The sequence below is a fragment of the Aquarana catesbeiana genome, linkage group LG04 (assembly GCF_042186555.1).
Source record: "Aquarana catesbeiana isolate 2022-GZ linkage group LG04, ASM4218655v1, whole genome shotgun sequence".
Lineage (NCBI taxonomy): Eukaryota > Metazoa > Chordata > Amphibia > Anura > Ranidae > Aquarana > Aquarana catesbeiana.
In genome coordinates, this window is record NC_133327.1 from 603165391 (window position 1) to 603191298 (window position 25908).

Consider the following 25908-nt stretch of genomic DNA (forward strand, 5'->3'; position numbering starts at 1 on the left):
GAAAGAAAAGTATATATAATTTAAAACTGCATGCAGGGCACCGGACAAACCATTAGGGACAAAAGGGATGTGAAATAATTTGATACAGTAATGTAATCTGTAAGATTACAGTGTACTGTATGTGTTATGTTTTTTGTACTTTTTGAATTTGCCGCCGGGCTCCGCCCCAAGTGTCGCAACACTCGCAGGGAATGGAGCCCACAGAGCATCGGGCGGAGGATCTGGCGGAGGACAAAGCGGGGGGACATCACAGGATCCTGGGGACAAGGTAAGTATACTGCACCAGGATCCTGCAATCAGACTAAATGGGCAGCATGAAAAAACAGATCTGTTTTTTTGTGCTGCCATTTTTCCTGTGCACATTTGGTTTCCACTTTAGTCTGATTAGATATGGAAGGAGTTTCTGGGGGTTGTCTATACCCTAATTGGTTTTATTTCACTATAAATATTTTCAGTCTGATGATGGTCACCAGCTATGATTAAGCATCTATATTGATGTGAAACGTGTTAGCATGTCTGTACCTTTCATTACCATGATGTAAGAGATTTTGGATCTTCTACACTGTTTTGCCACGAATAAAAGGTGTTATTCGGAGTGCAGCCGTTCAGCTGTTTTCTTCTATTTTCTACTTATTGGGAAGAATTTCCTTTTTTTGAGTATATTGACGCTTCTAGGCAGATATAAAAGGAACCAATTAAGGGAGCTCTATATACATCCATAATTTTTCATTTAAAGTGGTTCTAAAGTCTGAACATTGTTTTTCCTTAATGCATTCTTTGCATTAAGGTAAAAAAATGTTTAGGCATTAGCATCCTCCCTCACCCCCTAATACTTACCTGAGCCCTCATTCGACCCAGCGCTGTGCACGTCTGCAGCTCTTCTCTTCCCTCACTTCCAGGTCTCGCTGGCTTTGCTGAGGCAGCAGGAGCCATTGGCTTCCAGTGCTGTACATCGAAGCCAGTGGTGGTGGGCGGGGCTGAGTTCCGCTGTCTGTGTCAATATACACAGCAGCAGGGCACGGGAGCGAGCATGCACAAGTACCCCCATGGGAAGTACTGTTCATTCATAAATTTGACCTGGTATCAGCTTCTCACACTCCCCTGTACTGTATAGCTCAAACTGGGAAAGAGAGAGGGGTAGCACAAATAGCCAATCATTAGTGCTACAGTGTTAATGTGCTAACAATCAGCATGCTAATAGGATGAGAGAGGAGAGTGACCGAGAAATAAGCTCATTCATTTGCTGCTTCTACTTTTACTGTGCAGTCACATGCTAGTGGAGGAGGCCTGTAATTCCCACTTAAGGGGGTATTAAACCTGAAAGCAACTATTTATTATATTGCAGCTTAGAAATTTTTAGGCTCCATTCACACTTGGCGTGTTGGAATTGCGGCAGAATTGGCGAGATTGTGCCTGTGATCACAAAACGCACTACAATCGCAAAATGCAGGTTCATGTGCCATTATTTTTAATGACATCTAAAAAGCGGTGCAGTTTGGCCGCAATTGTCACGCAATAAATCACGACAAATTGCATTGTGTGAAGCTTGTCGCTCAAACAGGAGCAGGAGCTTCTTTTGGGGGACAAGCTTATGATGATGCAAATTGCTGCGCGATAAATTGTGCGATGATCGCGGCAAAAACGCACACTGCGTTTTAGGTGCCATTGAAAATGGTGGCACCTGAACCTGCATTTTACAATTGTAGTGCATTTTTAGATTCCACCGCGATCCTAAAATGCCAAGTGGGAATGGAGCCTGTGATGGCTGCATTAGTTTCCTTTTTTAGGCTTGTTTTCTTCTATTTTCACCTGGTCATCCAGTCAGTAAGTCTGTTTAAGTAACACCTTTATCCCCAAAGTTAAGAAACTGTTTGTTGTAACTGCTTTATAGAGTATTAGCTGGTGTTTGGCTTCAATTTGTTAGTGTATCTAAATCAGTTAGTCCATCTAACACTCCCCTCCGCCCAGACTGACAATGTTGCTGTCCAAAGGTGCCCCCTGTCCTCCTTCATCCAGAGTGGGGAGGCGCTCTAAAATAGGAGGTGTGTTTACTGACCAGATCAACAGGTGAAAACAGAGGGGAAAAAGCCTAAAAAAAAGAAAAGAAATGCAGTCACCACATATAATGATTAGTAAGCTGCAATATATTACATTTTTGGTTTTGGGTTTAATACCATTTTAACTGCTTTAGATATAGAGATTTTTAGATTAACCACCAGAGGGAACTCTGGATTTTTTCTCACTCAGCCATGCTGCTTAACAGCTGTTGAGATACAATACCAGCCAGCCAGAGATGACTTACGATTTTGTATTGTTATGTGAAACAGTGAATAACAATTACAAGCAGTAAAGCCTATAAAACTGCACACAACACATAGAAACATTTAAAAAATGACCACATTTATGACATCGTTTGCATCACACTGATCTCTTGACACATACAGGCAGTTCCCGAGTTACGAATGGGTTAGGGACTGCCAGTTTGATCTTAAGTCGAATATGTTCGTAAGTCGGAAGCGCATGCGCAGAATGGCAGAGACGTCGTTTTCCGAAGTTCTGTCAAGTAGCCACGCATGCGCAGACGGCGTTTTCCGATGTGCCTGCCGTCGAAAAGTGGCCGCGCATGTGCAGAACGGCAGAGACGCCCCGTTCGTAAGTAGGAGTCATTCGCAAGTCGGATGTTCGTAATTCGGGGACTGCCTGTATTTCTAAAAATTATTGAAAAGATATATCTTCTCTTTTTCTCTTCTCGTTTCCGCACATCTAATTTGCATAGCAGGAGAATGTGACTGGCTCCCTATGGAGCCGGTTCACATATCTCCGGGGCGGCTGCGGAGTGCACTGCACAAAAACGCTGTGCGTCTTTGGCTCCGTTTCAGGGCCGAATTCAGGCATAGAATCGGCCCTGATTCAGCCCTGAAACGGGGAACAGGGACGCACAGCGCTCCTGTGCGATCCACAGCGCGTTATAGTGTGAACCCGGGCTAAATGTTTGTACAAATGTAAATGGATCTAGCTGCACTGTACGCTCTCAACCATACTGTATACACTCTTTGCATATTTAATGGGCCAAGTGGCAGAGTTGCTGTGGTTCTTGGCTGATGCCCAAACATACTGTTGTGTATATATCATTGCTTATGTGAACTTTTTTGCAGTAAAACTTTGTTTTCACTTTCGGTTTGGAAACTTTTCCAATACCCTAGAGCAGTGGTCGCCAACCTTTCGGACCTCAAGGACCACTAAACTCACAACTTTTGAATCATCTGGACCACTAACATGAATTTTACATGCCTTATACACAGACACAATGCTCCGGCTGTCTGCCCCCCTCCCCGTGGATCATACTGTTGCCTTATACACACGATGCTCCGGCTCTCTGCCCCCCTCCCCTGGATCACACTGATGCCTTGTACACACAATGCTCCGGCTCTCTGCCCCCCTCCCCTGGATCACACTGATGCCTTGTACACACAATGCTCCGGCTCTCTGCCTCCTTCCCCTGGATCCCACTGCTGCCTCATACACACGGTGCTCCGGCTCTCTGCCTCCTTCCCCTGGATCCCACTGCTGCCTTATACACACAATTGTCTGGCTCTCTGTCCCCCCCCCCCCCCCCCCGCACTCTGCATCACATTGCTGCCTTACACAGACTCATCATTGGATCTCACCTCCTTATCCAGCCACGTGCTTGAGCTCCGTGCTCCCTCCCACAATCTGCCATTGGAAGTCCCCTCCCTCTTTACCTCATGCTCTCTGCGCTACTCCTGGCGCCTCCCTCTGAGGAGCCAAAACTACAAAGGAGGCATCAGGTATCAATACACGCTGACAGTATTGACCGTCGTCACGCATTGGGAACAACACTGCAAACAACATTGGGCGGTATACATCTGCCACAATGTTGATTTGCGGCAGAACTCCTGGGGAACACCAAATTGTTCTTGTGGACCATAAGTGGTCCACGGATCACTGGTTAGCGACTGCTGTCTTGGACTACCCTTACTTTTTTGTGCTGTTCCTCAAAACATATGATTTATGTAAGGTCTTTGACACTGAGCTGAGTAATGTAAATGGTTCACCATGACATTAACTTCACTCTCTTAAAAAAAAAAAAAAAAAAAGTTCAAACATCCAAGTTAATGATAACTGATTTTAACCTCTTCCAATTAATAATTCATTAAATAACTTCTGTTGACTTCATAGACTAGTTATCTAAGAAGGTCATTTTTGACCAGCATGAAACCCAGTGGTTTGCAGTGATGATTATATGAATAGGTTCTAGAATGGTTCAGCTAAGGTTTCTTTTAGAATTAGGACCTTCTTCAATGTTCAGGCTTCTCCAAAGAATTACATTTAGCCAGTGGTTAAGATATTCATGTTCAGCTAAGAAATGACCCAAGCTTCATTTTGATTCTCAAACAATATTTAGAGATGTCCCTGGGTAGTAGACTTATAAGATCTACATCACCTGATGCCTTTTTCACTTTAATGGTTGTAGACGATAACTGATGAGTGCTTGGAATAACAATAGTGTCAGGATGGCTGATGTTGGCTCCCTAGAGACCTAACAGTCAGAAGAAATGAAAACTCTTTAAGATTTATATACATTTTTTAAAAGTAAAATGATCCTTGCAACGGATATCGAGTAACCAGAAGGCTATAATGTTTGTGCTTTTTTATTTCAGAATACTTTTTATTTCCCATATATATTCCCCCAAAAAATCAAACAATTGTACACAATATACGTCAGCATTTCCTGTACCTGGGAGCATTGTTTTAATATCTTCTGCTACCCTTATATTTGTTGCTTGCAAACATTGGATTTTCTCTGTAGACAATGGCGTTAATTTACTAAAACCGAAGAGTGCAAAATCTGGTGCAGCTGTAGCCAATCAACTTCTAACATCAGCTTGTTCAATTAAGCTTTGACAAAAAACTGGAAGCTGATTGGTTTCTATGCCAAGCTGCACCAGATTTTTCACTCTAACTTTTAGTAAATAAACCCCAATGTTGTTTGTGAATATAAAAACATAGGTATAAACAGTGCAGCGCTAAAACATAGATCATACAAATATGAATGAATCATAAAGTGAAAAAATTATACATGTGTATATATAGAAGAACTCCTAAACAGTTCAGGTTTCGAAAGTGAGTCCATGTATTCGTGATTCAGATAATAGTGATCAATCACCCAAGTGGAAAGAAATCATCGCTGTGTGAAAACCTTCTGCCACCAAATAAAGTGTAAGGAGGCTTACCGGAACAATGGGACCCTATTTAACATATACCAAATGGGTCAAACGGGCTTTGGTGTCTCAACACCTGAATGGGGAATCTTCACTGTAATCATCACCAAATGCCAACAGCCACAGTAGCCAATGGAATAGTATGTAAACTTATAGGACCTTTCAGAGTGTGGAGTCCTCTCATCAATACTTTGTTAGGACATAAATCCAAGGAGAAAAGATAGAACACTTGACATAGTGTAAAACTGTAGATAACAACATTTTTTTTAAAAAAAAGGTAAATCACTCACATTTCAGTAAAACATCAAAAGCATAGAAAGTCAAGTTGTAGATGCATAGACAGGTCAGTAGACCCGAAGCGTTTTGTCTCAATCTGACATCATCTGGGGTGTCCTGATGTCTCTGCCACCCTAAATTTATAAAGTCATGTAACCCCTGAAAACAGGTGATCACACGCAGCCTCTAATCATCCCAACTTTTCCGGGGTCGTCAGCAAAATGGCGCTGGAACGTGCGTGTCAAGCCTCAATCTGAAAGTGAGGTATGCACGTCAAGCCTCGAAATGAAAGCGAGTCGAGAAACTGGAAATGACAACGCAGAAGTGAGTCAGGCCTTGTTTAGAAACCAAGACACAGACTAGCCCACGTCACGTCAAAAGCGGCCCATTACACATAAAAAGTATAAAAACATGTTTTTTTTTGTTTTTTTTTTTAATATTCTGTACTGCCAAAGATTCATCTGCAAGTTGTATGCCTGTAGATGGATTTAGCAAGTTGAAACCATTTGCCAAAATCCTGTTTTGCCCCATTACCAGGCTGTGCTTATAAGATGCGACCTTACTTGTTTTAAAGTTTTGGAAAAAAAATATTTGCCTGGTTGAATCTTTAGATGTGTAATACTTGGGGAAATCTATATCAGAATTCTTTTTTCAACATGCATCAAATAAATTGCTTTATTTGTCTGAAGTAAGGTAAGTATGAATGAGAAAATGGTATGTAATTAGTGGTTAGTAATTATAGCTCTTGGCAAGAATATAACAATAATATTTTTTTGGAAAGCTCCCAAAAATTAGTAGTACCACACAATGCTAGATCTTACAACCCTATGTTCCCATGAAATGCTTAATTTAAATGATAATCCTTGAAACCCTTTAAGAACTCATCTGATCACAGATGGGTAATGAAAGGCACCTTATTCGGACCCAGAACAATAGCTGTGTTGTGTTTTGCATCATGTTAGGTTGTTAAACTAAAAACATCTCTATTGTCTAATTTGTTTGGGAAGCAGCTTCTTAATTGATATCATGTGTCACTTTCTTCACTTCCCAAAACATATCTTTTCAATTCAGAAGGAGTTGCGTTCCAAAAAGGAGCTTCAGGATTCATATGACTGGAAGAAAGTCAACTCCTTTTAACAGGACAAGTGAATGTTAGATTCTATACCTAACAGTTAATTACAAACAAAACTTTAGAATTGTAGAATGGAGAACCTCCAATGGGTTACATTCTAGTATCCACCCACTGTGTCCAACCTTGCCTTCCATTTTGCCCTGTTATATTGTAAAAAGATATTTTTCAATGCTTTCCAGAGATTATTGAACCATTTATATGTATATTATATATATATTCATCTGTCTTTAAAATATAAGCACAATCATTCAAGCATGTGCTAGAACTTGTGCGGGTGGTAGCTAACTAACCTGGTATTTTGGCTTATGAATTCCTGAAGGAAACTGGAGTGCCTGGAAGACACCCATGCAGTCACATAAAGAACATACAAATTCTATGCAGAAACCTCAATGGGAGCTAAATCTATGACTAAAGTACTACAAAGGCACTGTACTAACTTTAAGACCGTGTATTGTAAGTGGAAAGGGGAAAAACTCATAAGGTCATTATTAATTTGTCTTGAAGGGCTGTCACATCTGTATTCTTTCACTGGAAAACCAGAGATGGAAGTGATTCTGATTAGAGCATAGCTGCCTATAGTGACCATTTTGTTAACATACAAGCGGGCTGTCAGAACAATCCAAAGCTCATCTACATCAATAGACCATTGCCCTCTATCCTGGATGGCTACCACAGAAGTATGTTCATAAAAAAAGAGAAGAGAAACAGTATCCGGGAGGCCTGGGTGGACTGCAGTTTTTAAGCCCAGCCAAAGGATTACCATGAATATGATATTGCTATAGAGGTGAGTGTATATGTTGCCTCAAGCATTGTAAGGTAGTCCAGTTGTGACTGGAGGAAGCTCCAGTTCCAGGATAAAAATAGCAGCACTTTCTTTGAACAGCAGGTTTCCTAGGGAGACAGTAACTGACCTCCAGTCCAGGAGCAAGCCAGGGTCAGATGCCAGAGACAGGATTTGGACAAGCCACAGAAACCAGGAAGCAGGATACATTTTTTGGAAAAAAAAAAAAGGTAGTTAACAATAACTTTCAACCGAACAAACAGGAAGACAAGACCCCAAGAAAGAGGAATGCAGAAACAAGGGACCATGTACACAGAAAATGATCAGGCATCTAACTGTGATCTGTGTGGGATTTATAAAAGTTAGAAGTTCAAATAATACAGAAAGCTGCCAAGACCTGTAAAGACCTAATGATGCTTGAACATGTTCTTTTTTTTTTTTTTTTTTTTTAGCAAAATTATAAATGCTAGGGGGTTTTAGATGCAGCCAAAGCCAAAATCCACCAACTGAATCACCTGAGGTTGAATCCAGGCTGCCCCATTTTAGCTTTATATAGTTCAACCCACCCATAAACTTTGTCAGACACTAAAAAAACAGAATGTAAAAGTTTGCAGCAATTGAACGGCCACCTCTATTATTTTTTCTTGTTCAGTTCTTTTTATTGGTTAAAACAGGAATAATAACAAGTACACCAACATGGTCCGAGACATTTGACACAATATACATACGTTTACAGGAAGAAAAAAGAAAGTACAGTAGACATTTTCAGTCTCCTGGGTTGTCAGCCCACTCATAATTGCATAAAAGAAACTAGCATCTGAATCGATTGAGTCAGTTCGGGAGCTGGTAGACTCGAATGGGGAGATTGAAGGTGTAGGGGAAAAAGGAAATAAGGGAAAAGAGCTGGACAGACATGGATCATGGATCAAATATATTGGCTATAGATAGGTCAGTCTGAAAAGATTTGAAGATGGCAAGGATTTTTTGAGCCATGGTTCCCAAATTTTGAGGAATTTTTGTTCTCATTGAGTATACTAGACAATTTTTTGTTGATGGACATCGGATTCATGCAGACTTTGACAGCCTGAAAAGGCACAGAAGGTTTCTACCAGGGTTTGGCTATCTTCTGTTTCACAGCTAAGAATAAGTAGTTTCTGTTGAGGTGGAATGAGGCCTGGTATAGATTGGCGAAGGAATCCTATCCTTGCATCTTTAGAGATTAATAGGTGAAACAGAGTGTGGAGACGTTTAAAAGTTCTAGACCAAAATGCAGTCAGTTTTGGGCAGGGCCACCAAGTGTGTAGCGTTAACATTGGCCACATCCCCTCAAACACCTATCGCTGAAGCTGGGTTCACATAGGCTATTCTACTCGGGGGCCCAGTACCACTGAAAGAGGACCTTTGTATGTGGATTCTAAAATGGCTGTAGCGAATGAACATTTAGCTACTCTCAACCAGATCTTGCTCCAATTCTCCAGTTCTACGGGACTCCCAAGGACCCACTTCAATTTCCCCACGTAAGAGAGAGAGGAAAGAGTGCCTTTTGTGTTTATTGCACCGTATAGGGTTGAGATAACCCTGGGTGACCCAGGAGAGTGTAAACATATGTGTTCATTTGCTGTTTTCTTAAATAGAGATTCAGAGTTTTTTGATCAGGGTCATAATCCAGAGGGTTATTGGTGTATTCTCCTTGCCAATCAATGCAGTATCTGGCTTTCTGTTAAAATTGGGGGGAGGGATCCAAGGGAGCACCATGCGTTGCTTCCTCCAGGTGCGGGGTGCCAGTAGAGTGAGACCTTTGAGACCCCTGTGATGTCATCATGGAGTAGAGAAGAGGATTTCTTTTACTCAGAGGAAAAAAAGCAGGATGGCCTCTACTGGAGGAGAGGGACTTGTCGGTGAAAAAAAAAAGATTTCTCCAGAGAGATTTATGATAAGGTGCTCAAGTTTTGAATCCTCTAGCAGCTATACATTTCAGGGGCAGCAGTGGTGAAATCTCCCTCTTGCTTCATCAAAAATGTCAGTTCTGATGCTGCAAACTTGGCAGCAAAACATAATAAAATATGCAAGAGGTTGAGCAATACGCTCTTGTAAAGGTCATGGCAGTTAGATGGTGTACAAAAATAGAGACATCCCTTCATTAGGGTCCCCAAGAGATTTATTTTCACTGGATGGGTGTCTATTAAAAAACCTTGTTTTTGGTTGGATGGGCTTTTCAATTCCATTGACCATTTTATTTATCTTATATGCTTTACATGTGAACTAATAAAATGGTTGTAGTTTGACTGAAATCATGAAATTCTATAATAATCTTTAGCTGTAATAAAATTTGGAACAGTTTCTCAGCATTCTGTGGTGTGCCTCCATCTGTTATATTTTTCTGGATTTAATTATTAATGGGTGTGGGTGGTTGTTCTCCATATGTCATGTGTGAAATATCAATCAAGCTACACATGCTATTATAAAAAAAATATTTGCCCATTTTCAAGGTCTTGATGTTTTTGTGTCATATTACAGATTAACCTGTCCTGGTAATAACCATTATGGAAAGTGTTAACTTACCTATATGTGCCCTATATATAAATATAGTTTTTAACATATGCAGTTCTTTTTCAATATGTTGCAGCTTCCAAATTCTTAGATATGATAGGTATGAAAATGTCACTCCTAGCTTCACCCTGCACAGAGATTTAGCGGGTCTTAGAACAACAATCTAAAGCCAGGCAGGCTGATGTTACCCAAGTTGATCCAACGATCGACTTACGCACAACACCCGTTTTTTACCTGTGATTATAGCAGTAATCATTGTGTTTATGCCGTCCCTATTCCCCCCCCTCACCGGCAAAACACAATAGGAGGCATCAAGCGATTTTTTTTTTTTTTCTTTCCTTCCACCCGTGGAAAAGGAATTGATTCATCTATCTCTAGGGTCGGCTAACTCCACAGTTAACCCTTTACACACACACAAACAATAGTTGCCATCACATGTTTTAACATAAACATGCACATGTATCTGCTGTAACAATCCTGGCCCTTAGACCGGGTTCACATATGTGCAGCCAGGGCTGGTGCAAGGATTTTTGACACCCTAGGCGAAACCTCATTCCCCGCCCATTGGCTCCACCAATGACTCTACACCCGTTGCCCAGCCCATGTATACCCCATCTTTTTAATGAAGCGCCCATCAACTGCAGCCCACCAGCACCCATCAAATGCAGCCTCACCAGTGCCCATCAAATGCAGCCTCACCAGCAACCATCAAATGCAGTCCACCAGTGCCCATCAATGCAGTCCACCAGTGCCCATCAATGCAGTCCACCAGTGCCCATCAATGCAGTCCACCAGTGCCCATCAATGCAGCCTCACCAGTGCCCATCAATGCAGCCTCACCAGTGCCCATCAAATGCAGCCCACCAGTGCCCATCAATGCAGCCTACCAGTGCCCATCAATAAAAGTTTGCTTGCTTCCTTTCATTCAGGAGTCGGGACACAGACACCTCCGCTGCCACTGCGCTTCTGACACTATGTGCGAACGGAGCGGCTGCTGTCTGCTGATGCTGAGACTTAGTTGCTTGCTGCAGAGGGAAGAGTAGAAATGCCAGTGGCCGGGCGCCCTAGGCAGCAATGCGCCCTAGGCGGCTGCCTAGTTTGCCTAGTAGTAGCACCAGCCATGCATGCAGCTGCGGTTTGCAGTCCAGGGGCCGGACCCAAAAATGCACAGGACCCTTTTTGAAACTGCATCGCGCCCACCCCAGAGAACTGGTCGCATTCACATGTCATGCGAAGGTGATGCAGTTTAAAAACGCATATATGTGATCACAGCCTTAGTGATAATCACTGCCATGCAGACAAGAAGGTAACGGATTTTAAAATATGGTAGCATTCTTTAAACTAGCAGGCATTAGAGAATCTAAGAATTTTTAAATATCATTTTAATAAAAGAAAAGAAAAAAACGTTTCAAGAATTTTTTTTTACAGAAAAGGATATTACAAAACAGAAAATAGCAACAGTAAAATAAATGGACTAAAAGGTGAAAAGCACCTAACCAGGTTTACGTGGTCTTGGGTTCTAGCATAGCCTAACTCATTGCAGCATAAGTATAGTTCTGACAGGGTCATTGGCCTGTGCCAAGTGCTAAAATATTTGATATTTCATCAGGCACTCCTTTTAGAGTCACCTTTCCAACTATATCTATATTTCCAGATGGCATGGTTTTACAGTCCAACAACCAAAGTATTGCCGAATGGAATGAAATTATGATTTATCAGACACCAAACATGCTGTGACTCTTATGCCTGTTTTCCTTGGGCGATGTAATGTAGCTCATTCGTCTGCTGGACATTGTAGCATGTTTGATATCTAACATATTGTCATCTCATACATCAGTGTCATTTTGCTCACTCGTAGAGAGGATTATAGAAATTACCTTAAAGCATGCAAGAGAGAAAATACAGGGGTGCCTCTAAATGCACTATTAAAAGATTTTTAATTCCAATAAAAGGTATAAAATCCACTCACATTCGGTAGTCTAAATCAGACACATAAAAGCTACTTTCAGACTGGGACGGCGGGTCCGTTAGCGGTAAAGCGCAACTAGTTTTAGTTTCGGCTGCTAGCAGGGCGCTTTTAACCCCCAAGAAGGGGTTAAGGAGGGGTTAAAAGCACCCATGTTGCGGCGCTTCCGAAGCGCTGCCTTTTCATTCCAATAGGCCAATTGGCAGGGGCATTGTAGGAGCGCTGTATACAGCGCTCCTACACCGCCCCAAAGATGCTGCTTGCGGGACTTTTTTTTTCTCGTCCGGCAAGCGCACCACCCCAGTGTGAAAGCACTTGGGCTTTCACACTGGGGAGGCATGAGAGGCAGTTTTCAAGCGCTTTACAGGCGTTATTTTTAGCGCTAAAACGCCTGAAAACTGCCTCAGTGTGAAAGGGGTCTAAAAGTCAATGTCTGGTGTGGCAGCACTCACACTGGTGCTGCCTCACCATACATGGACTTTAATGTGTCTGGTGTTAATCTTAATGGAAACCCGACAAAAAAAAGAAAAATGGTGTGTCCACCCCCAAATCCATACCAGACCTCCATACCCCCCCCCCCCCCCCTCTGAATCATACCAGTCTACATGCTCTCCCGATGTCCCCATGTTGATGAATACATAGGGCCTAGGGCCTCTTCCCCACAACCCTGACCTGGTGCTTGTGGGTGCAAGGGGGCTCCCAGATCCTGCCCCCCCCCTCATGTGAATGAATATGGGGTACATTGTGCCTCTACTCTTTCACCCCAAAAATGTCAAAAGTAAAGAAAAATGCAAACATCGTTTTTGACAACTCCTTTATTAAAAAATAAATAACCATGTCCCCCAAAGTAAATACATGGTCAATCTCGATGAACGCAGGCCCGTTTGGGGAAAAAAAGCATGGCGAACATGAGCTCTCCCGCCACTTGACACTTACGGAATGACAGCACCGCTTCCCCCTGCCGCTAAGTGACCCTGCCCCATGATGACACTCGGAGACCCAAAGGGTTTGGTATGGCTTGAAGGTGCCCCCGCACAGTTTTTCTTTTTTTAAAGCCGTTTTTTTTGTTTACGTTCTTCTGTCAGCGGGGGGAATCCCCTCTGAGAGAAGAGATCACTCGTTGTTAGGACACTGGCAGGTGCTGTCTTCTTAACAACCAATGACTCATCCCTGCTGCTGACAGCAGAAATTAGCCACTGGTTGTTAGGACGCTGGCGGGTGCCAGCTTCTAACAAGCAACAGCAATTGCAGCAAAAACACCTTCCATTGCATTTTTGTTCCATATTGCCATGTTCCAGTGCAGTTCCTTGCATAAAAAAATACAGCATGTTCTACTTTTAAGCACTTGTCGACCAGCCAGCTTCATTATACTGTGGCAGGTCGGCACGATCCCCCGAACTGTCATAGCTATACGCCAGTCCCTCTAAGTGGGATAGCAGCCGCAAGTGCGCACAGCAGGGGTGCCGATGCTCATGACCGGTGGTCGCAATGAGAAAGAACAGGGATGTGTGTGTGTGTGTGTGTGTGTGTGTGTGTGTGTAAACACACACATCCCAGTTCTGTGAGGAGAGCAGAGAGAGATTGTTAGTTCCTGATAGCTGAGAACCATGATCTCTCATCTCCTATAGTCAGTCCCATCCCCAACAGTTAGAACACACACATAGGGAACGTAGTTAACCCCTTGATCACCCCCTAGTGTTAACCCCTTCCCTGCCAGTGACATTTATACAGTAATCAGTGCATTTTTATAGCACTGATCGCTGTATAATTGTCATTCGTCCCAAAAATGTGTCAAATGTGTCCGATGTGTCCACCATAATGTCGCAGTCTCAATAAAAATCGCAGATCACCACCATTACTAGTAAAAAAAAATAAATAAATAAAAATGCCATAAATCTATCCCCTATTTTGTAGACGCTATAACTTTTGCGCAAACCAATCAATATACGCTTTTTGCGATTTTTTTTTTTTTATTACCAAAAATATTTAGAAGAATACATATCGGCCTAAACTGAGGAAAAAAATTTGCTTTTTTAAAACAAATTGGGGCTATTTATTACAGCAAAAAGTACAAAATATTGTGTTTTTTTAAAATTTTTTTCAAAATTGTGGCTCTTTTTTGGTTTATAGTGCAAAAAATAAAAAACGCAGAGATGATCAAATACCACCAAAAGAAAGCTCTATTTGTGGAGAAAAAAGGACGTAAATTTTGTTTGGGTACAGCGTCGCACGACCACACAATTGTCAGTTAAATTGATGCAGTGCTGTATCGTAAAAAAATGGCCTGGTCATTGAGCAGCCAATTCTTCTGGGGCTGAAGTGGTTAATGACTGCACTAGAACGCACTGCACTGGTGTGAATGACACCTATGTTCACTACTGTCTGCGCATTTTTGATGCAGATTAAAAACGCGCTGGATTGCATGTGGTGTGAACTGGCCCTTAGTGGCAGGCAAGAGAAAGAAACATGAATGTGTTCTGCTGGGAAGACAGACCTTAAAGCCCATTGCATTGTCGTTCATAAGCAACACACACATTTTCTTTGAGCAATCGCTGATTTGTTATACTACGAAAGTGTGTATTATTTTACCAAATGAGTTCCAAATTTCCTGCTTGCGTTCACATGTTTAGTAATTACTACATCAGCAAATGTTAAATTAGACCAGGAAGAAGACAAAGCAGAATCTGTACAAGGTCTATAATTAAGTACAAGTAGTACTTATATACAATAAAACTTATAGATTAGGTTGTTTTGTTGATGTAAACGTTAACATTTTATACTAAGCAATTTGATTGATCGCAAACAACACGGGACAACAAAGTTTATCTTTAGGACACAAGAATTAATGCCTATATTTATAGGGAACCCAAATTAATGGACATTAAGCAAAAGCCTGACCAGTGTTTAGATTGTAATTATGGGGCTATTTTTCATTGTTTTTATTACCATACCGTATAAAAGAGTAGTAATGGTTTTGAGCATATCTAGGTCTTAAGACGTCCAGTACTTACATTGACACGTATGACAGCACTGACATTGACAGGTATGTTGTTTATAAGCTGTATGTGTACTTACACTGGACTAACTGATCAGAGCCATGTGGTCATAGGGTGTGTAATAATATAAAAGATTTATTTTTTCCCCCGCTCATTATATACACATTCTCTGCTTCCTGCTTTGCAGTGCCACTTAATGTGGATGTGAACCCGAAAATGTATTTATTTTTTTTATATATTATACCGTAGAGCAGTGATATGCAATTAGCGGACCTCCAGCTGTTGCAGAACTACAAGTCCCATGAGGCATAGCAAGACTCTGACAGCCACAAGCATGACACCCAGAGGCAGAGGCATGATGGGACTTGTAGTTTTGCAACAGCTGGAGGTCTGCTAATTGCTTATCCCTGCTGTAGAGTAGAAGATTTCCTATCATTTGAGCCCAGTCTTGCCACACAGAGTTAATCCATCTCTGAGCAATCCTCTTTTATTGTTCAGTGAGATAAAACTTGACAAACTGAGAAAAACGTTGTCAAATCCTCCCCCTTGCTGTGAGTGACAAGTGATTTACATCTCGTGCATTAGCCTAAGACATGCATTATTTTTTAATTCCCTCCCCCACTCCTTTCTTCAGCAGCTCTGCAAGGATTGGCTGTTCCACACCTCAGTATGATTTGGCATGCTGAAGTCATGTGGTTACTTTCCTGTCTTTTCACTGGATGTTAGAGATCATAGCAGAAGTTCAGTGTTATAAATACACAGGAGAAAATGCATATTGACATGGGGAGTGTAGAGGTGGGCGGGGAGTCTACTGACATCATGACTCCACCCACCGAGCTCCAGACAACAGACCCACCCACAGAATCTGCAGTTTTTCGGGTCTCATAACAGACAGAGGGGAGACATTTGACAGGTAAAGATACATGCAGGAGGCATGTATTTCCTTATAGATAACCCCTATGGCAGTAGTGTAGAAAGGATGACATTGGGTTTACATCCACTTTAAAGCAAAGCATCAATCAATCAACATTAACAATTTTTAATCCACATACTACTAGCATTAGTAAATATATAGGAATTTATACTATATTTACCTTTTGTTATTACATTTCTTCAGTTACTTTCTGGTTTCCAGGCCTAGACAAATGATGTCACACATCACAGGAGTCTTCAGGAGGGGAGGAGGGGTTTTGTCAGCTATGCACATCCTCCTACCTGCATGACTGAGCTAAGGATAGATGGATTCCAGGAAGGAAATTCTACATGAATCTTCTGCCCTTACTCAAGATGGCTACAGCCAGAAATCAAAGGGGATGTTTTTTCAAAATGATTTTTCAGCAAAATCAAGCATCAAGACATGGATGGATGTGGGAATTTGCTTTGAATATTAAAAATGAATTAAATAGCATTTTTGGTTTGTGGCGCTCATATGCACAGCAGTTTCACATTAAAGTGAATGGCTGGCCATAGATTATGCAATGGTCTATCCCGGGGCTCGACAACTCTCAGGTGCCGGGTCACCAGAAGTTTGGACCTGGCGCCTGGGCTGCCGCCTGAATACTTCCCACACTCTGCCTGCGCCCACCCACCCCCAAGCTATGTATCCCAGACTGCATTACATTCTTTCCCAGCCTTGATGGTCACGGAAACTGTTGATGGGGACCTAGGAGTGAAGTCACACATCACATCCGGGGCCACAACTAGAAGGGGAGGAGAGTGGGCACACGTCTGCTCTCCTCCCCATTCTAGTTGTGGACTCAAGTGACATCCCAGTTGACAGTTTCCCTAGCTGTCAAGGCCGGGAAAGAATGTAATGCAATGTGATGTGCATTGCATTACATTCAGTGGAGCACAGGGGAGACATGCAAAGTCTTTTAGACCCTGCATGTCTCATTAAAGAAAACCTATCGCCAAAAAAAAAAAAAAATCATCACACATACCCCCCCCCCCCCAAAAAAAAAAAATCGAGGCCCCCCACATATACACACATACAAACGTAAACGCAAATGGCGAGGCACCTACACCTGAAAACGTTGATTGCAATACTCGTTACATGTCACCGCACACGCCGGAATGAGAGCAGTAATTCAAGCACCAGACCTCATTTGTAATACTAAAATTATGACTTACAGTGTGCTTTTAAAGCGCTGCCTATGGAAAATATAGGGTACTGACATGTTTAAGGTTTGACATGTATCTATTTACTTGGTACAACCTCAGCTTTTATAATTTACTAGAAATTGGGTAATTTATTGCACTTTTGTGCCCCCTAAAATTAACTTTTAATGTGTTTTTTTTTTAACTGAAATTTTGGGTTTCCTATACCTTTGCGGTAAAATTGTGTGACATAAAAAATTAGAACTACCACTATTTTATTCTCTAGGGTGTCTGTTTTCAGAAAATATATAATGTTTGGAGGTTTTACTGTATATACTCGAGTATAAGCCAAGTTTTTCAGCACATTTTTTTAATGCTAAAAAAGCCCCCTCGGCTTATACTTGAGTCACTGTGCCCATCTGCAGCCTCATGCACCTGATCTCCCGACGCTGTGACATGCAGTCTAGTCGGCGGGCGTGCAGTGTAACAAAGCCCCGCCTTCTCCTCGTCCTCGTCCGTGACAGGCGGAACGCTGACTTACTGCTGGGAAACTGAATTTTTCCTTAATGGATGAGGAGGCGGGGCTTTGTTACACTGCACGCCTGCCGACTAGACTGCATGTCACAGCGCCGGTGTTCTGGAGATCAGGTACATGAGGCTGCAGATGGCACAGTAGGGCATGCAGATGGCACAGTGGGGCTGCAGATGGGCATTGTTGACCCTCTTTTCCACTTACAGTAGCTGCTGCATTTCTCACCCTAGGCTTATACTTGAGTCAATAAGTTTTCCCAGTTTTTTGTGGTAAAATTAGGTGCCTCGGCTTATATTCGGGTCGGCTGATACTCGAGTATATACGGTATGTAATCTTCAGGGCTAAAATGATTTTTACATGTTCCACTCGTAAGATTTGTTAGTTAAAAAAAATGGCTCCTAACTTTTTTAGCTGGCTGCTAGATTCAAAGCAAATTTGTCAAGCCCTGGTCTATCCTTCAACCACAGGTCGAAAGAGAATTGCTTGATTCAACATTACAATAGAATACAATCTATTGTATTCTGACAGTGGGAGGTTTCCCCACCATCAGAAAACAATGATCTCCCCTGGCGGCTACAGCTGGGATCGTACGAAAAAACCCCAGACAGGCCGGTTGTGCTGAAGTCAATTGATAGATCGACTTCAGTTCAACCAGTTTGCCTATAGATGGATCGAAATTTGTCCAGTTCCCACTGAACCGGCTGAATTTTGATCCATCTACTGTACGTTCGGCTTAACTGCACCTTTAGGTTCTGGTACACATTCAAGCTGGACATCATTCAGGCCAGAAGACTGAGGACATCATGTAAAGAAAAAAAAAAAAGGTATTGGTGGATTAGCTGTGGATTGAAGCTGAGTGCTGCAACTTGAGCTGCTTTTGTACTTTTAGAACCTGATGGGGCTTCATTTTATTTTTTTAAAATGTGATTGCATTTGTGCTTTAACCGCTTGCCGACCAGCCGCTGTCATTGTACTGTGGCAGGTCGGCACGATCCCGCGTGCCGTCGTAGCTGTACGTCGGCTTCTTTAAGCGGGATAGCAGGTACGCATGCGCGCCACCGGAGGCGCGCGCACACACCCGCTGCACTGCGGGGATGCCAAAGTGCATGGCCATCATGGTCACCATGACCACCGGCCACGCGCGATCGTGGGCACGAGAGCCAGAACAGGGACGTGTGTGTATGTAAACATACAAATCCCTGTTCTGTGAGGAGAGGAGAGACAGATCCTGAGTTTCTGCTAGCTAGGAACAGCAATCTGTCGTCTCCTATAGTCAGTCCCCTCCCCCCACAGTTAGAACACACACTAAGGAACACAGTTACCCCTTGAGCGCCCCCTAGTGTTAACCCCTTCCCTGCCAGTGACATTTACACAGAAATCAGTGCATTTTTATAGCACTGATCGCTGTATAATTATCAATGGTCCCACAAATGTGTCCGCCATAATGTCACAGTCCCGATAAAAATTGCAGATCACTGCCATTACTAATAAAAAAAAAAAAAAAGAAATAATAATAAAAATGCCATAAATCTATCCCCTATTTTGTAGACACTATAACTTTTGCACAAACCAATCAATATACGCTTATTGTGATTTTTATTACCAAAAATATGTAGAAGAATACATATTGGCCTAAACTGGGGAAAAAAATAGCTTTTTTAAAAACAAATTGGGGATATTTATTACAGCAAAAAGTACAAAATATTGTTTTGGTTTTTTTTCAAAATTTTCGCTCTTTTTTTGTTAATAGCGCAAAAAATAAAAACCGCAGAGATGATCAAATACCACCAAAATAAAGCTCTCTTTGTGGGAAAAAAGGACGTCAATTTAGTTTGGGTACAGCTTTGCACGACCACACAATTGTCAGTTAAAGCGACGCAGTGCCGTATCGCAAAGAATGTCCTGGTCATTAAGCAGCCAAGTGTTCCGGGGCTGAAGTGGTTTAGAAGTGAGGCAGAGAAGTTGCAACCTGAGTGACTGTGTCTAATCTGCAAATCTGTAAATGTAATTCTATAACAAAAACACGGAAATGCAAAAACTAAAAAACGTGAAAATAATGAAAAAAAATAGACAAATATTGCAATAATAAATTAAAATATATACTGAAACATACTGCTTAAGCAGGATTTATCTTTCTTCATGCCTGTTTTTTAAAATTGTATTTTATTTTACATGCTATTTGTACCTCCCAGAAGGTTTACTGAAAAAGAACAAACAATACCGGATTTTATTGAAGAGTTGAACAGGTTGTTAAATGAGATTTGAGAAAGCACTCTATGGGTGGTCACAAGACCAAAACAATTAACAATGAGAGGGCTGTTTTTGGTCTGCATAGAGAGCAATAGCAAGCAAGGTTCAGGAATATTTACTACCACAAACTCACATATCCTACTTGGTTGCAACCATTACACCTTAAGGGTAGGCTTGGCATTGGGTTCCCCCGGTGATGATGGTGCAAGCACATTATAACTAATCAGTCTAATTTTTGTCTTCTCTCTTTCCAGTTTGAAGACATTGGGAGTTTTGAGACCGTATGGCAAGTAAAATTCTACAACTACCATAAAAGAGATCATTGCCAGTGGGGCAACAGCTTCAGCAGCATTGAATATGAGTGCAAACCCAATGAGACCCGAAGCCTGATGTGGATCAATAAAGAGATGTTCCATTGAAGCCATCTAAGCTGGACATTTTTTTAATGAGCTAATCAACCTGACCAGCACAATGAGCCTATTAAAGCCACATAATAGTGTATATAACATATCAGGAGCTAAGAGGATTCCCAATGGTTTATTGTTTACTTTAAAATGGAGTCTCTTGCACAGAGTGGAGACAGTTATGTTGCTGGGAGCCAATAGTGAGGACAGTTCAGTTCATCAACCCACCAGTGACATCACTGGTAAGTTGGGGTTCCCTACAGTGTTTCAGTATTAGTTCCTAGTGAATTTAAAATGGCCTACTCCACTCTGTATTGGCGATCTGTATACTTTAAATGACTGAATTATTCTTTATGAAAATATGTTTATCATGTTATGTTTACAGCGGTGTAGTAGAATATGTATTATTTTTGTAAAATATTGTGCGTTTATTGTAATTGCTGCATAGATTTAGAGCATTTAAGGGTGATTTGTTAATGGGCTGCCAAATTAGTGAACTTGTTGTCTTTTGGGCTCTTTCAGATGGCTGGTGAACCATATCAGAGAAGTGCAGTTGACAAATTAGTATTTTTATTAGTATTAGTCCATGTTTGACTGCCTATTTTCAATTCCAACATGAACAAAGTTGCCATTGAAGGACACTTAAATGGGCATCACCATTTACTGGGATGCATCCATGTGTATGTGCAATTTCATCATCAGTCTGAATAAGCCCTTAAAAAGCTAATCCAGTTGAAAAGAATATCAGTTTTTTTGTTATATCCCTTAGCCTGATTGTGTGCTTAAAGTGAATACAAGATAACTGAATGGTAGCTATTAGAAAAAACACTCTTTTAGTATTTTACCTATTTTAATTTTAGGTACTAGAAAAAGTCTCAGAAAGGAAAATATCTAAAAGAAGAACTGCTTGGCCGACAGCTTCTTCACTTTGTTTGCTAACATGACCAGGGATGTATTTGGGGATCATTCTTCTCTACAACCAAAGGCTGGATTTTCCAGTATAGCCCTGGCTTATAAAGCTGATGGGGCACCTGTTCTCAGGACCCCCTTTCCCACGTTGTGATCTTTGTGTCTACATCTTTTAAAATTTACTATAAGAAGTTAGCAAATTGACAAACAGTTATCAGGTAATATTTTCAACCTGAGCGGGACCAGTTCTATGTGTCTCATTTAGCTTATAGGGCAGGGTGATATTATTATTATTATTATTATTATTATTATTATTATTCAGGATTTATATAGCACCAATAATTTGCACAGCTCTTTACAACTTTGGGGCAAACAGTACAGTTACAGTACAATACAAGGAACCAGAGGACCCTGCTCGTTAGAGCCCACAATCTAAAAGATATGCATGTGTTGACATTCTTGGTGCGGGATCAGCTCTGTGTGTATTAGTAAGATTCATGGTGTAGTGTTCTTTGGGACATTCTACAAGAAATGTGGAACTGGTCTTGCACTATGAATGACCGAAAGAAACATGGAACTGGCTTTGCACCATTTATGTCCACGCAAGACACATGGAACTGGCTTTGCACTATGAATGTCCACGCAAGACACACGGAACTGGCTTTGCACCATGAATGTCCACGCAAGACACACGGAACTGGCTTTGCACCATGAATGTCCAGGCAAGACACACAGAACTGGCTTTGCACCATGAATGTCCAGGCAAGACACACGGAACTGGCTTTGCACCATGAATGTCTACACAAGAAACATGGAACTGGCTAGCACCAGTGTGTCGTTAAAAGTAATACTGCTGCAGGACTAGTACCTCATGTATATTTATGCTGCATGACCAGTTCTATTAAACTTATTTTAAGTGGACATAATTAGAACAGTTTTATGTGAATGAGTTAAAAAAGACAACCTCAAAAAAATTCAGTCAAAGAAGTTTCTTTTTTAACTACAAAACATGAGTTTTTGCTGTAATAATATGTAGTTGTAGGGCTACACAGATTGTTCTTCTTTCAGATCATTTCATTTACGAGCCTGACTATCAGTAAATTGTGAGGGTAATGCCCTGTACACACGGTCGGACATTGATCAGACATTCCGACATCAAAATCCATGGATTTTTTCAGACGGATGTTGGCTCAAACTTGTCTTGCATACACACGGTCACACAAAGTTGTCGGAAAATCCGATCGTTCTGAACGCGGTGATGTAAAACACGTACGTCGGGACTATAAATGGGGCAGTAGCCAATAGCTTTCGTCTCTTAATTTATTCTGAGCATGCGTGGCACTTTGTGCGTTGGATTTGTGTACACAAGATCGGAATTTCCGACAACAGATTTTGTAGTGGGAAAATTTTATAGCAAGCTCTCAAACTTTGTGTGTCGGAAATTCCTATGGAAAATGTGTGATGGAGCCTACACACGGTCGGAATTTCCGACAACAAGGTCCTATCACACATTTTCCATCGGAAAATCCGACCGTGTGTACGGGGCATAACAGTGACATCTTTTTAAATGATCTGCCTTCATTTAGTATATGTTCAAGAGGAAACTATGAGTAATATTTTTTTACTTTGTGCCTTTACAATTTATTGTTGTGTTTAAAGGCTGTTTAAGATTTTATATCTAAAATCTCGCTATACGCACTGTTGTCTCGTTGAAGGAAAATAGGCATATATTTATTTTCTACAGGGCCTCCAACATGACCTTTTAAATATGATACAATATACTCTGCTACTCAACTGCATTCTAATTTCTAATGTCTAAGCTTGAGAATAATTTGCAAACAAACTTTAAAAAGATGCAAACTTCACCTATTTGCTTGTTTGAATACATTTATATATACAGGTACATCTAAAAAAAATTGAATATCATCAAAAAGTTACTTTATTTCAGTAATTCAATTCAAAAAGTGAAACTCATATATTCTATAGAATTATTACACACAGAGTGATATATTTCAAGCATTTCTTTCTTTTAATTTTAAGGATGATGTCTTACAGCTAGTGAAAAATCAATAGGAATATTACATAAGAACAATAAAAAAAGGATTTTTAATACAGAAATGTGGGCTTACTGAAAATTATATCCATGTACAGTATAGTATGCACTCAATACTTGGTTTGGGGCTCCTTTTGCATGAATTACTGCATCAATGAAGCGTGGCATGGAGGTAATCAGCCTGTGGCACTGCTGAGGTGTTATGGAAGCCCAGGTTGCTTTGATAATGGCCTTCAGCTCGTCTGCATTGTTGGGTCTGGTGTGTCTCATCTTCCTTTTGACAATCCCCCACAGATTCTCTATGGGGTTTAGGTCAGACGAGTTTGCTGGCCAATGAAGCACAGTGAGACCATGATCATTAAACTAGGTATTGGTACTTTTGGCAATGTGGGCAGGTGCCAAGCCCTGCTTAAAAATGAAATCAGCATCTCCATAAAGCTGGTCAGCAGAGGGAAGCGTGAAGTGCTCTAGAATTTCCTGGTACAGGGCTGCACTGACTTTGGACTTGATAAAACACAGTGGACCAACACCAGCAGATGACATGGCTCCCCAAATCATCAATGACTGTGGAAACTTCACATTGGACCTCATGCAACTTGGATTCTAAGCCTCTGCTGTCTTCATCCAGACTCTGGGACCTTGATTTCCAAATGAAATGCAAGATTTACTTTAATCCGAAAAGAGGAATTTGGACCAGTCCAGACCTTTTTCTCCTTAACCCAGGTAAGACGCTTCTGATGTTGTCTCTGGTTCAGGAGTGGCTTGACACAAGGAATGCAACAGTTGTAGTCCATGTCCTGGATACATCTGTGTGTGTGGTTGCTCTTGAAGCACTGACACCAGCCGTAGTCCGCACCTTGTGAATCATCTCCCCCAAATTCTTGAATGGCCTTTGCTTCACAATCCTCTCAAGGCTGCGGTTATCCCTGTTGCTTGTGCACCTTTTTCTACCACACTTTTTTCTTCCACTTAACTTTCGATTAATATGCTTGAATACAGCCGTCTGTGAACAGCCAGCTTCTGTAGCAATGACCTTTTGTGACTTGTCCTCCTTTTGGAGGTTGTCGATCACTGTCTTCTGGACAACTGTCAAGTCAGCAGTCTTCCCTAAGATTGTGTAACCTACTGAACCAGACTGAGAGACCATTTCTAGGCTCAGGAAACATTTACAGGTGTTTTGAGTTAATTAGCTGATTAGAGTGTGACACCACAAGTCTACAATATTGAACTTTTTCACAATATTCTAATTTTCTGAGATACTGAATTTTGGGTTTTCACTAGCTGTAAGCCATAATCATCAAAATGAAAAGAAATACATGCTTGAAATATATCGCTGTGTGTAATGAATCTATATAACATATGAGTTTCACTTTTTGAATTGAATTACTGAAATAAATTAACTTTATGATGATCTAATTTTTTGAGATGCACCTGTGTGTATATTTTTATATTTTTGAGATGCACAAGTTATTTGGCTAAACTTTAAACAATTTTCATGTGATCTCTAATGAAAAAAATATGGGATCTACCATTTTAGAAGGTGCTATTTATATGATTGTGGTGCCCATTTTACGGCTTTGAAACTTTAGTGAGTCACTGACCTTAAACATACAGCTCAAGACATCTTCTTTTACTGACTGCATGCATGTTTTTGGTAAGTGACTCCCTACATGGTAGATAGGGAGAAGTTTAACAGCCAAGTATTTGTATTCTATAGGTTGGGTCACATTGGAAGTTCTGCTTTAAGGATCAAGCATATCATGTATGCTAATTACAAAACTCTAGAGACAATCATATCAGGGTTCTTCTTCAAAGACATTATAATATAGACTTATTCAGTAATGCTAAACAGTTGCCTACAGCAAGCTTTCACTATACTGAAGTCATGTTAAGAGATTGTTTCAGTTTGCTTGAAACAGTAACTGTTTTTATGCTATCATTACTTTATGCATTGCTTTATTGCATAAGCCTGATGATACTATAATATAAAATGCAGACTAAAGCTGACTTGCCATGCACATTTTAAAAATCTACTTTAGCCTGAGTAAAAGATGAATTTTGGTGTGCATTTACTGTCCAACTCATATGTTGGAAATGACATCTGTAAAATCATGCTCATGTTCCCTGCGATTAAATGTGACGTTAAGAACTGTTACAATAAAGTGTATGTGTCCATTCAAAGCCAATGTGGTGTTGCTGGAGAGGTCACAAAAAAGTAGCAAAGGTTGGTGGCATATTTTATGTAGCTTTGTGAAAAGTGAAAAATGGCTGGAGAATTGTTTTATACAGTAATACATCACGTTTAAAGTGTACGTTTACCTTTACAGAAAGATCTGCAAAGTGAACTTTAACAGGATCCCCTCCTCAACCCCCCCCCCCCCCCCCCAGGTCCCACTGACCTGCAGCGTGGCGATCACCGTTCTTTCTGAGCCCAGTATAGCCGCACCAGGGGTCCAGGGCTTTCTTCCCAGCTGACAGGACAGGCTATGCGGCTTATGATTGGTCTGCGCTGCTCATGTGATGGTGCAGACGAATTATAATGCTCTGAAACCTCCCTCCTGATGGGATACATTTTGGAGATTCAGCTGCAGGTATTTCTAAGCCCCAGACCCCTGATGCAGCCATACCAGGGCTCAGAGCAGGAGATTGCCGCGATCCAGGTCAGCGAGACTGGCGGAGGGGTTGAGGAGGGGGTCCTGTGTAAGTTCACCTTACAGAT

General features: G+C 41.3%; 1 protein-coding gene across 1 annotated transcript in view; it reads left to right on the plus strand.

The window, feature by feature from the left end:
- CNRIP1 (cannabinoid receptor interacting protein 1) overlaps positions 1 to 25511 on the plus strand; it is a 64611-nt gene extending 39100 nt beyond the window's left edge. Inside the window, exon 3 of the mRNA XM_073628224.1 lies at positions 20078 to 25511. Coding sequence (XP_073484325.1) covers positions 20078 to 20242 — 165 coding nt within the window. The 3' untranslated portion in view covers positions 20243 to 25511. The remainder of the gene's footprint in view (positions 1 to 20077) is intronic.
- The last annotated feature ends 397 nt before the right edge of the window (positions 25512 to 25908 follow it).